This window comes from Heterodontus francisci, chromosome 40 (genome assembly GCF_036365525.1).
Source record: "Heterodontus francisci isolate sHetFra1 chromosome 40, sHetFra1.hap1, whole genome shotgun sequence".
NCBI classification, from domain to species: domain Eukaryota; kingdom Metazoa; phylum Chordata; class Chondrichthyes; order Heterodontiformes; family Heterodontidae; genus Heterodontus; species Heterodontus francisci.
In genome coordinates, this window is record NC_090410.1 from 18,952,046 (window position 1) to 18,965,854 (window position 13,809).

At 42.5% G+C, this 13,809-nt stretch overlaps 1 protein-coding gene across 1 annotated transcript in view; it reads left to right on the plus strand.

Moving 5' to 3' along the window:
- timm50 (translocase of inner mitochondrial membrane 50 homolog (S. cerevisiae)) overlaps window positions 1-13,809 on the plus strand; it is a 168,605-nt gene that overhangs the window by 100,306 nt on the left and 54,490 nt on the right. Inside the window, exons 4-6 of the mRNA XM_068019158.1 lie at window positions 6,467-6,525; window positions 9,493-9,612; window positions 11,994-12,098. Of these exons, the coding sequence (XP_067875259.1) occupies window positions 6,467-6,525; window positions 9,493-9,612; window positions 11,994-12,098 (284 nt within the window). The remainder of the gene's footprint in view (window positions 1-6,466; window positions 6,526-9,492; window positions 9,613-11,993; window positions 12,099-13,809) is intronic.

Sequence of the window (13,809 nt, forward strand, 5' to 3'; positions counted from 1 at the left end):
GGCATTTTAGAAGTGCAAGTCTTTCTCATTTTCTTGTAGCCACATCAGCACTGTGATTGGCTGTTGCATCATCGTAAAAGCCTCTAACTTCTATGTGTACACCTTTGTTCAGTTATCCTGTGACCAATGTTCCCTTTAAAATTTAGTTGTGCACGGCCCCTATTTTCTTAGCGCCCGGTCCCTTTAATTTTTTTTGTGCGGCTGCGCGCACATGCTATTTCACAGCAAGGCATGCGCACGCACTTTATTACAGCGCAAGGCCTGCTTGGTGGGAACATTGTCTGTGACAGCTCTCCTGATAACTCAGTGAGTATTGGCATCGCATAATGTGGTAGTAAGCAAGAAGATCTCAGTTACTTATCATTCCGGACCTGATTGCATTTTTTAAAAGAAGAACTTGCATTGCTGCAGTGCCTTTCACAATGCCAGGATCTCTCAAAGCGCTTCACAGGCAAAAGATTATTGAAGTGTAGTCGCTGTCAAAATATGGGAAAATGCAGCAGCCAGATTGCACACATCATGCCTTGGACCCTTCTGTCCTGTTTGGTCCCCTCCCTGGCACCTTTCATTTTGTCATGCCACCTTTCATCTTGCCTCTCTTGGATACTTTGCCCCATCCATCTCTACCACAATCCATTATATCTTAGCATACCCAAATCAGCCAAGGCTCCCATTCCTTTCCACAATTTGTTCCCTCATTTCGTAACCTGACGTTGACTGAACTTAAACTTTCTCTCGCACACGTGCATTTTCTCTTGCGCCCCACCTGCATTTTCTATCCCGTGCCCTGCGTGCCTTTCCTTTTGCAGGCCCCTCTGCCCACCCCCCCCCCCTCCCCCGGCAAGCCTTTCCTGTCATGCGAATGCACACTCATGCGCACTTTCTCCTTTGCGCGCACATTTTCTGTTTTTCTGGAGCTCTTTCTATTCTTCTCTCACTCCAATTTTTCACACTGCTGCATTGGTTCTCTCTGTCCTTCACAGTTTTTCTTGCACTTCGCCTTACTTCTGTTTCTCTCTTTGATCTTTCCTTCACCCCTTTTATTTCTTTCTCTGCTTTATTTCCCCTTCCTCTTTCACTTGATTTTCTTCCTCCTAATTAATTATGGTCCTGCTCTCCCTCACTTTCATCTCTCTACACTCTTGACTTCTGTGTGTGTTGATTTTCTCTCATGCTCACCCTTCCCCGTCCCATTCTTTCTCACTTTTCCTTTTCGAATCTTGCTTACCTTCTTCACTTTAATACTTTTTCACTCAACTCACAGAATTAATGCTTCCATGTAGGAGCAGTATGGGGAAGGTGAGGAGTCTGAGAACAGGCCTCTCGGCCTGTAAGTGGGACTTTCAGAAGGGAATGCAAATACAACAGCCTTTAAAACAGAATGGGGCTTTGATAACAGAACGGAGAGTGGAGCTTTCAAAAGTGAATGAGGAGCTGGGCTTGGGTATAGAGTGGAGAGCAGGGTTTTTAAAGAAGCAAAGAGGTGCAGGAAATTGACAAGCTTGCTTCTGCTTCACTTTGATTGGGACTGAACTGAATGTCCCACACTGCAATTGTGCTCTTCACTATTAAGTCACTGATTCTGGAAAATGCATTTGTGTGTGTTTGGTGAGAATGAACAAGTGTAATCGCCAACCACCCGCTTCCCAACCCCTACAAAAGTCAACCAACACTAACCGTCAAGGGTTCTTGCGGCTTGGCTATAAGGCATTGGAAAGCTACTAGTGCCTTTAGATCATTACCCAAACATGAGTCACTCTGTTGAGGAGGAAAAATGAGAATTGAACAATGCCAAACCAACCTGGGGTAAACCTGCTGATGTTAAGCGCACTTGCACTTGTTTTTGCTATTTCACAGTGTATTTATTCACCCATGCACTGACCTATTGTGGTTATTGTAAAGCTGTTTATATATAAGGATAATAGATAACTAGGAGCATGTCAGACAAGTGATGGTTTAGGAAGGTTATCTGAGACCCTCAGTGCATTGCTACCTTGAAGCTTACTGCTACTCTTTTGTTCATTTTCTAAATACAAAATTAAAAAGATCAAACAATGCAAGGAAGTGGAGAAGGAATTGAGCGATTGACACAAGTGGGAGAGGAAACTGGGTGCACAACTTGAGGCTCAAGCTGAAGTTAAGTTTTATTCAGTGTTTAATACTGAGATTTCAATTGTTTAATTGCATTGCATTGTAGTACTCTCTTAAAATAAATTCTAAAACTTATCCACAGAAATGTTTCCTCTCCCAATATGCTTTGCTTTTCTCCCTCAAAAGACATTGAGCGAGCCCCCCCCCCCCCCCCCCCCCCAAACCCGACCCAACGTCGGGTCGGGGGGTGGGGGGGCCTGAAAATGCCTCTGGCAGAGGCCTGCCGTGGGGCGCGATGCCAAGAAGGCCTGGCCTGATATTGCTGGCGGTGGCGAGACCTCGTGGCGGCCCCCCCACTGCTCAGCGTCGGGAGCTCCATTTAAATATTTAAATCTATTTAAATAAACAAATTGATTACTTACCCACTCCCGCCGTCCATCCAGGAGCAATATTGGTGCCGGTAGCCAGTATTCCTGTGCCTTCGGATCCCCATCCGGGAACCAAGATGAAACGCTGGTGGTGCGGGGGGAGCAGATACATTTTTCAGTGCGACGTCGGGGGGAGCAGTGTCAGAGTAATTTCATTGGTCTAGAGCGCGGTGGGAAGGGGTAAGGTTTAAAGCTAATTAACTTTGGGGGTGGGACGGTCGAGAGTACAAGGTAATTCTTTTGGGGGTGATGGGAGAGGGCAGGTAATTACTTCTATGCTTATTGCGGGAGGGGGTGGTGGGAGAGGGTCAGGAACACTTCATTTAATTTTTAAAAATCAGTATTCCTTTAAATATTTAAATGGCAATGTAGGGCTCTAAGCCCTTTAAAAATGGCGTCAGCGCCTGCACAAGGGCGGCTGACGCCATTGCCGGGGACGGTCCGCTCACCCCCTCCATGTCACAGTGGGTGCGGTCCACCCTGGCCATTTAAATAAGCCGCCACATTTAATATCGTGCCGGCTCCACAATGTGCGGTCCGTGTGGGCGGACTGCCATCGTTTACATCGGTGGCGGAAATATAAAATGCAGCCCATTGACTATTCCTGGGCTCCCATTTTGTGGGTGTTGATTTCACTCAAGCACCTAGCTGATGTGGCCATTTGTTGTTTGCAATCCTAGGACAGAGATGTCCAAACTATGGCTGTCCGCCTTGCTATCTGGCTTACAAAGCCCCAGGAGCTTCCGTTCCTATTCACACTTATGTTTACGTGGAATCTGCAGCATAGAAACAGGCCATTTGGCCCAGCTGGTCTGGGCAGGTGTTTATACTCCATGCAAATCTCTCCTTCTCTATCCCTATCGGCATATCCTTCTATTCTTTTCTCCCTTTTGTTTATCTCGCTTCCCCTGCAATGCATCTGTTATTCGTCTCACCAACTCCATGTTGCAAGTTCCACATCCTCGCCACTCTTGAGTAAAAAAAGTTCTCTTGAATTCCCTATTGGAATTATTGGTGACTGTCTTACCTTTACACGCTCTAGTTTTGGTCTCCCCCACAAGTGGAAGCACCTTCTCTACATCTATCTTATTAAGCCCCTTCATAATTTTGAAGACCTCAATCAAGTCACTCCTCAGCCTTCCGTTTTCTAGAGAGCCACTTTGTTGCTCTGATTTCTTTTCCCCATTTGAATTTGGTGGACCTGAATGTTTGAGTAGAGATGAGAAAAGATCTTTCTATTCACTGATAATCCTAAATCTGAATGGCAAGGTACATTGGCATGTATGCACATTAATGGAAACAACCATTAAAATTCAATATGGGCTGGCAGGACACTATAGTCCACGCCTAGATGGTCTGTGAAGGCTAACTTTCTCTGTGTTATCTGGCTATTTAACTGTAGAAAACCTGGGAAATCCCTCCAGCGTTTATACATATTTACACACGGCAGACGTGACTAGATAGCAATCAGGGTTGTGAGTAGGAGTGATTGATAAACAATCAAGAGTTATGTTGTTAAACATGGTAGAGTATTCCAATTTTTATATATCTTTTTAATGAGAATAAATCATTAGGGAAAGTTCCCTTCAGAATTTTCAGACCATTGTCAAATTCTATAACATTTTTACTGAGATAGATTAGGTGAGTGAGCAAAACTGTGGCAGAAAGAGTTCAGTTTGGGGAAGTGTGAGGTCATCCACTATGGAGCTAAGAAAGAACTGATATTTTCTAAATGATAAGAAGCTAGGAACTGTATCAGAGCCGAGAGATTTAGGGAGCCAGGTAAAGAAATCATTAAAAACCAGTGAATAAGTGCAAAAATTAAATTAAAAGCTGCAATCCCAGTAGCTGAAGTATCCAGAGATGTGACACGATATCTGCCTCACCCGTTGCCTAGTTGATTACTGATCCATTATGGCCTCATTAATAAAGTATCGCATAACGATTTTAAATCCTTAGAATTGCCTCTAGTTACCATTTACAGTTAGTTTCTAGCAGCATTGTTTGCCTTTGTGGCAGTAATGTACAGCCATCAACACAATTATATTACTTAATTCCACCTGTATTTACAAAAGGCCGTGTGATTAACCCATATTTAGAAATGCAAGGCAACAGCAATTGCACATTATTTTTCCTTCCTCACAAACAAGTGATATATGGCAGTGCATAACGACATCTATTTTTCCTTTTGCCTTAAATTGTTGACTGCATACACTGGTATCTTCCAGTATCTTGTTGAAGTGGCCATTGTTAATGTGTAAGCTTTGACTGAGAGGCTAGTGATGTTGGCCTCCAATGTGTGAGGCTGTGCAGCCAGCAGCAACCCCAGAATAAACTTGTCAGTTCGCTAAGACCACCGCCAGGACGACCTGTTCACTGCCGGGCATTCTTGGGCAGGTGGCCTTAGCAAATCCAGTACATTTCTCTGGGTTGGCAGCAGCTGTGCGAACATCTTGAGTCAACAGCATGAAAGCCCAATGTAAAAGCAGCTATAGAAATTCTAGGCACAAAATTCGCTCTTGTCAAGTATTTCAGAGAGTCTTGTCTTTTTGAAAAGCTCTTTCTCCCCTCCTCAAGATATTGGCTGCTGCTGGCAGTCCTCCTGCCACCACAGCTGAATCCAATTTTATCCTTCACCCAGCACCCTCAAGTAGGTTCCAAACGGCAGTCTCAATTGAGATCAAGTGGGCTCTAGCTCTGTATTAAGAACGTACAAATTTGCATTTATATAGCACCTTTCACAACCTCAGGATGTTCCAAAGCACTTTATGGCCAGCGAGGTAATGTTGAAGTGTTGTTGTTATGTCGGAAACATGGCAACCAGTTGAAGCACAGCAAGGTTCCACGCAGCAATGTAATAAATCTCTTTTTAGGTGTTGGTTGAGGGGTGAATATTGGCTAGGACACTGGGGAGAACGCTCCTGCTCTTTTTTGAAATAGTGCGATGTCTGACAGAGCAGGCAGGATCTTGGTTTAACATCTCATCAGAAAGACAGCACCTACGACAATGCAGTTCTCCCTCAGTACTGCACTGGAGTATCAGCCTGGATTATGGTGCTTAAGTCTCTGAAGTGGGACTTCCACCTACAACTTTCTAACTGAGACAAGATTGGTAACCACTGAGCCACAGCTGCATCATGGTAGGTAGCTTCTTCATTGTTTGACTTCTTGAGGGATGGTCTGCCACTTCACCATTTTTAAGTCACATTTCCAGTTCTAGAGTGTGCTTTTCTCCAAAGATTTTTTCTTTAATTGCAACAATAATTTGTTACTCTATACTAAGTGGAGTTATCTCCAAGTGTCCTGGCCAATATTTATCCCTCAATCAACGTTGCAAAAAAAAGATTATCTGGCCATTATCACATTGCTGTTTGTGGAAGCTTGCTGCGTGCAGGTTGGTGGTCGCGTTTCCTGCATTATAACAGTTTGAAAAGTACTTAATTGGCTGTAAAATGCTTTGAGACATTCGGTAGCCATGAAAGGTACTATAAAGATGCAAGTCTTTCTAAAAAGCCAGCTTGTGATAGAGCTTACATAGAATATACAGCACAAAAATAGACCATTCGGCCCAACTGATCCACGTTGGTTCCACATGATCCTCCCCTACCCCTCTTCATTTACCCATATCAGCTTAGTCTTCTATTCCTTTCTCCCTCACTTATCTAGCTTCCCCTTAAATGAAACTATGCTATTCACCTCAACTGTTACTTGTAGTTAAAGCAGTTTAAGTAGCTTAGAAACAAATAAAGGAAATAAAGTTGAGATAACTTTTAACATAATATGCAATTTTATGCCCTGGCTTGAATGTGGTATTATCCCAAGGTATCTAACAGTTTGTAAAGTATTTACTGAAGCTTTAATTTACAGTTCATTTCGAGGAAATGTGCCCATTAAACAGTGGTTGTGAATAAGGTTCATGAACTCAAAAGAATGCTTCTGTCTTGTAGATCCTCCAGTAGTACAACAGTTACGAAGGACATATCGCTACTTCAAAGATTACAGACAGGTGGGTGTATCAAGAACATAAGTGTATACAAATCTTTATACTACTAAGCAGAACTTCATGGTACATATATTCAGTAAATTTGTGTTTCAGAGTTGTGTTTGCAGTTCAGAGTATATTCATGGTCAGGTACTGAGCTCTGTACGAGGCAGCAGGCAAATTTCTAAGATCACAAGTCAATATCTGTAAGGATGGTGAGAAACTGTTGTGCAACAATGAAAATATTTGATGGCTTCAGGCTTCCACATGTAACAATTTACAATGTGGAATTTGGACACACTGCCACCCTAACATGTACAAAGAACAGTACAGCACAGGAACAGGCCATTCGACCCTCCAAGCCTGCGCCGATCTTGATGCCTGCCGAAACTAACACCTTCTGCACTTCCGGGGCCCATATCCCTCTATTCCCTTCCTATTCATATATTTGTCAAGATGTCTCTTAAACGTCGCTATCGTATCTGCTTCCACCACCTCCCCTGGCAGCAAGTTCCAGGCACTCACCACCCTCTGTGTAAAAAAAAAAAAACTTGCCTCGCGCATCCCCTCTAAACTTTACCCCTCGCGCCTTAAACCTTAATCTGTTAGGTCAGCCACTGCATCCTGCAACTGTAACATTTACGGAATCCCTCTATCATCATCTGTCCAGTTCCATCTTTAGTCATCCCACTTTGTTTACTGTTTCTGAAACCTGCGAATCCACTAATTTTTTGAGTCTCCTCCTTCCAGATTTCTTTCTGGCCCTTGAAAAATTTCTGAAAGCAGCAACTTTTATTTGAAACAGAAGGTCTTAAGACAATAATCTGGAGTTCCAACTTTGTATTTCACTTGGTGTGGGGAAGAAAGGATGGTTCTCACTTTCAGCCCATACAGTGCAATTGGATATTGATATTATGAACTTCTGTGGATTGGAACTTAATAGGAGCTCTTCTGCCAGTACAAGAAGCTTGTTGGAATCGATATCTGTAATAAGTATGTTATGTTATTCTGTTGGCAAAACCAGAACATCCATTTGTAATAATCATTTCATTCACTGTTGAAGGGTGTTGCATTTTAGCAGGTGACTGTGAAAATGGTAGAATGACTTTGTTAATGCTGTGCAACCAATTTCACTGATAACATTGAAGCAAACTGAGTGGATCTAATCATGCGGCTTCCCAGATGTTGGGGCGAGGGGAGACACATTTGACCTCTGATATGGAAATCACATTACTGGCGGGTGTGGCTGGGCTGAAAACCTGGTCTTTCCGAGACCCGAGCCAAAGGGCATTCCTGCCAACCGTTTTTTGTATTTAGTCTAATGGCCAACATCACTAAAACACATTATCTGGTCATTTACTTAAATGATTTGGACGAATAGACCAAAGGTATGTTTGCTAACTTTGCCGATGACGCAAAGATAGGTAGGAATGTAAGTTGTGAAGACAATGTGAGGCTACAAAGGGGTAGAGATAGGTTAAGTGAGTGGGCAAAGATCTAGCAAATGGAGTATAATGTGGGAAAATGTGAAATTGTCCATTTTGGCAGGAAGAATAAAAAAGAAGCATATTATCTAGATGGTGAGAGACTGCAACGCTCTGAGATGCAGAGGGATCTGGGCGTCCTAGTGCATGAATCACAAAAGGTTAGTATGTAGGTTCAGCAACTAATTGGGAAAGCTAAAAGAATGTTATCGTTTATTGCGAGGGGAATTGAATACAAAAGTAGGGAGGTTATGCTGCAGTTATGCAGGGCATTGGTGAGACCACATCTGGAGTCCTGTGTGCAGTATTGTTCTCTATTTAAGGAAAGGTGTAAATGCGTTGAAAGATGTAAATGCATTGGAGGCAATTCAGAAAAGGTTCAATAGACTAATACCTGGAATGGGCGGATTGTCTGATGAGGAAAGGTTGGATAGGCTAGGCTTGTATCTGCTGGGGTTTATTCGCTGGAGTTTCGAAGAGTAAGAGGCGACTTGATTGAAACATATAAGATCCTGAGGGATCTTGACAGTGGAAAGGATGTTTCCCCTCGTGGGAGAATCTAGAATTAGTGGTCCACTGTTTAAAAATAAGGGGTCGCCCATTTAAGATAGAGATGAGGCGAAATTTCTTCTCTGAGGGTCATGAGTCTTTGGAACACACTTCCTCAAAAGGCATTGGCAGCAGAGTCTTTAAATAGTTTTAAAGCAGTGGTAGATAGCTTCTTGATAAGCAAGGGGGTGAAAGGTTGTTGGGAGTAGGCAGGAAAGTGGCGTTGAGGTTACAATCTGATCAGCCATGATCTTATTGAATGGTGGAGCAGGCTTGAGGGGCTGAGTGGCCTACTCCTAATTCGTATATTTGTATGTATCAAATTGTTTGTGGGGACTTGTACACAAATTGGCTTCCCCACTTCCCTACGTAGTAACAGTGGTCTGCCCTTCAAAAATACTTCATTGGCTGACCTAACATTCTGAAAAGCACCATATGACTACAAGTTCTTTCTTTAAATATCCATTTTGCGTAAATGAAAATTATTTCAGGTTCCAGGACAACACACTGCTAATTTGGTATGTTGGAACTTTTTTTTTTTTGCTAATCCTGCTTCTTCCCAGTCTGGAGGCAGAGAGCAAAGCCGGCTGACTGGGTGATGTTCTTGCCCTGCCACCGCCGTTAGTGGGGTATTGAGCTTATTTTTGTTATCACCGATGAATGTTAAGATCCTGCTGTGTTTAGTTGCCCTGTGGCGCACGTCAAGGTTCAGGTGTATAATAATCCCATGACAGCTGGGAGTTGGACTCACATGCAGCAGATCTGTGAGTGCAACAATAGAAAGCCAGTGGCATTGAGGTTGTCATCAATAGGTGGGAAGAGATGCTCTGAAAAGAAACTTTCCCTGCCTCTTTAGACTGATCAAAGTTTTTTTTTAAACAAATTTTCCCTTGTAACATAAGCTGTTGCATGTTTCTTTGATCCTACCCGTTTCCATTCATTCCTTTTTTCTCCCCAGATGATAATTGAGCCCACCAGTCAGAAGCTGCTGCCAGACCCCCTTAAAGAGCCATATTACCAGCCACCATATACTGTTGTGTTAGAGTTAACAGATGTGCTGCTGCACCCAGAATGGTCGGTAAGTCTCTCAACACCTGGTCATACAGCACCTTTCGGCAGCACTTACCACAGTGAACACTTATACAGCAAATGGTGGGTTTGGGAAGATTACTTCAAAGGGGAAGGAAAGTCGAAGGAGAATACTTACTGTTCAAAATGTCCTTTCATTATTCCAGTCAAAAAAAGCCTTTTTTGTATTTAGTCTTTCGGCCAACATCACTAAAACTGGTCATTTATCTAATTGTTTGTGGGGATTTGTACACAAATTGGCTTTTGCACTTCAAGTTCTTTAAATATCTATTTTGGTTTTTTTGCATAAATGGAAACTATTTCAAGTCCCAGGAAAACACCCTGCTAATTTGGTATGATGCAACTTTTTCTCTACTAATTCTGCTTCTTTCCAGCCTGAAGGCATTGCTTCATATTGAGTTCAACACTTCCACAATCCCTGTTTTGCCAAAGCGCTCATTCTTTGTGTGTTAATCCGATCACTTGAGTGTTAGCAGTCTATTTGGTCATGGGGGTATCGAAGCTGAGTCTCCTTAACTAACATCACATGCACAATTTCTGTCAGGATTAGGAGCAGGGACCATGGCTGGTTTTGTTTCTCCCCACACCCACAGAGGTCCTGAGATCAATTGCCGGGCCCCTGCTGCCAACCCATGTTAAGTCTAGAATCGCCCGGCAGCACGGACTGTGCAGTCGATACTCCTTGTGTCAGTGTGCCTAACTGTTTCATTGTATCTGTTGAAACTCACACCTGTTGAGTGGGCAGTCCGTTGTAAACACCTGAGTGCGGAGCAGGTGGTTGAAAGGAGCTGAGGACTCCCCATATGGTGCTCTTCAGAGGGGAGGAATTGTAGAGATATGTATTACAGTACTTTCAACATTGTAGAGGTATAATGAAAGCATTTGTCCTTGGGCAAGATGAGAGTTTTTTTCTTTCTTATTTATGTTTCTGGAAATGCTCTTTTTATTGTGTTGTCTTTGTGTTTACTTTGTTAAAAGTTACTGCAGTTTTGCTCCATTGATTTTTACAAATGTTGTGAACCATGTGGAGTCATTCCACCTGATTACATATTACATCACTTGCCTTCGGGGTTCAGATTGGATCTGTTCACATACAAGCACGGCTCCATTTCAAAGAGCTGTGTTGTATAGTCCTTCTGTATGTTAAATGTGAAGTATGGATAAGTTTTTAAAAAACATTTGGCATGTCTAGCCTGCTTCCAGTGTATCACCTTCAGTTTGCACTCCTTGGATTTTTCCCTAGTTTATTTAACACTTGGAGAATGTGAATATCTGAAGATAAGATATCCAACAGATACCTGCGTGAGATCTTCTAGCTCCAGAAGACACTGGAGCACGATTTCAAAAATATTGATGTAACATTGTAATCAACCTTGGCCAGTTGTATTCCATAAATGCTGGGCAGTGGTGCTCTGGGTATTGATCGTCTGTGCAAGAGGTGTCTAAACTATGGCTCATGGCCTCCATGTGTTCCCCAGTTGTTCAGTCCTTGAAGCCGGGGCAACTTTTTTATTTTTGTATTTGTAGTTCTTCCTTGCTTATACTTCTTGGTTGTCCTGTGCGAATTTCATTGTCTAGCTGTTCAGGAAAGGAGTGTTCGCGTTGTAGTCTATTAGATAGATATCTTAAAGAGGAAAATAAAGATTTGTTAGTATCCACATCTTGAGAAAATGCAAATTTATGGGAAAGTGAATTTAAACTTCATATGTGGCCATAAGGCTCCATGAAATGCATTAAGTGACCCACAGAAACAAAGCTTGAATACTCAAAATGGGTGGTTGATGTTCGGCACAGACTCGGTGGGCCGAAGGGCCTGTTTCAGTGCTGTATCTCTAATCTAATCTAATCCTGGTCTGTTCCTGCATTTGCCTCTGCGTATCACCAACTAGTCTGTGTGCTCACACTTCAGTTTAACAATATCCTTGAATCTGATATTGTATTGCTGAATCTGGGTCATTTGAGATGCTTTTTCCCCCAGATGATGGTGTATTTGCTACTCTAGATAAATAGCAAGATAATCTGGTTTAGTAATGTTAGTTGGGGAATAAATATTGTCCAGGACACTGGGAGTACTCCCTGCTTTTCATTGTATAGCACCTTGGGATCTTTTACATCCACCAGTGAGGGTAGACCAAGCCTTGGTTTAAACTTCCCTTCCAAAAGACGGTACCCCCCATAGTGTAGCTTTCCCTCAGTACTGCTCTTCTGAAGGTCAGCCTAGATTATGTGCTCAGGTCTGTGGGGTGGGGTTGATCTTCTGACTCAGGCAAGCATGCCACCACTGAGCCAAGGCTGCAACTAAACTTTATAAACATTTACTGTTAGTACTGTTTTAATTGACTCACTCTGTCCCTTTATCTTTCTTTTAAGTTAGTCACAGGCTGGCGGTTTAAGAAGAGGCCAGGTATAGACTACTTTTTCCAGCAGTTGGCTCCGCTGTATGAAATTGTTATCTTCACCACAGAAACGGGCATGGTGAGTGAATCATGCATTCTCTGACTGCACTACACGTGGTTAACAATGCTTCATGCAATATTTTTGATAATGATGTTTTATCTCCTTTAACCTTGTTCCTGTGAATGAGACCCTGAGTAACTGAGCAATGAGTAGGTGAACAGGATCAATCCCAGATCTATGGTGAATTAGCAGATCTCAGCTGGAATGTGAGGAGGGGCAAATTGGCTTGGAAAGAATTAACTATTTTTGGATTTGTTTTTTTAAAAGGCAACAGGTTGCCAGTCAAAACTGCAAAATAACTGCATCACCTTCATTACTGTTGAATTCTTATTTCTGAATAGCGCAGTCACCAGAATTTTGTAAGTCAATCTGCTAAATCTGGTATTTAGTTAAAGTTATGTGATACCATCCATATTGTAAAAGAAATATATAATTTTCACTATAAATACTTCAAAATCCAAACGCTGAGATGAGAGACTAGTTTGCTAGGATTTGCCACTGTTGAATATACTGTTGGAAGGTGCTTTTACATTTTAAGAGCTGCGGCTAACCAGCAAATGCGCGATTCTTTCACCATTGATTGCAGTTTGATATACAAACTGCCTAATTTGGCTTTCTCCCGTGCTGGCAGAGACTCATTGTTTTATGGCTCTTACTACTGCTAAGTTCACAGGCCCCTCTTCAGCCTGGCATTGGCTAGAGAATGGCAGTGGAGTGGATATTAAATGCAAAACAGCAGCATCAGGTCAGTGCAGTGCCACTGTCTGAAACCAGTGCTGCAGTGCAAAAGCCCCTTAAATGTGATCATTTCATGCAAATAGTTTGGATCAGCCTATTTGTATTTGCTTAAGAGAAATGACCTCTTTGAGTGTCCACTCAAGTGAAATCTACTGTGTTGATAATGTGCTTTGGTCAGCCTGCACTGATTTTAAAAGCTTGATTGGAATGTGCCATCCAGTTGATAAGAGAAGAATAAGGACTGGACACTTGCTGCATTGGGACAGTTTGCTTTGAATTGCTTGCTAATTGATGAGAGCTTATTTTAAAAGAGTAAAGGCTGGCAACTACATTCCTGTTGTGAAAAGCTAACGCCATCCAGCTATTCGCCCCTTTACCATCAGTCACTGAGAGGAAACAATGAGTCCAATTTTAATTTGATACAATCCTGCTTTTGCCTGGATTTTGTTGAGCTCTGTTTTAGCATCCATGCAGTATGTAGCCAGCTGATTAATTCCCTTTCATGGTGATTCATTAATAAAATGAAATATATGTAGTGGTTCAGTGCATTGGAAGATGAGAAGCCAGTGTAAGTTAGCAAAAAACGATGTTTAAGAGTGAACAGAACTTGCTACAGAATGGGCACCTGGCATCTGAGCTATGGACAAGTTGAAGTTTATTGGATAAAAAAGGAAATGCTAGAAATACTCAGTAGATCTGGCAGCATCTGTGGAGAGAGAAGCAGTTAACGTTTCAGGTCTGTGACGTTTCATCAGAATTGGCAAAGGTTAGAAAATTAGGTTTTAAGCAAGTGGGGGAGGCGGTGGGGAAGAGAACAAAACAGAACGTGTGTGATAGGGCAGAGGGCAGGAGAGATTAAGTAACAAAGATGTCATTGGACAAAGGCAAAGAGAGTGTTAATGCTAGTGGTGAAAGACAAAGCATTAGTCCAGAGAGAGTGTTAATGGCAGAGTACTGAGCAGCTCTGTCCAACAGCACATGAAAAACAGGC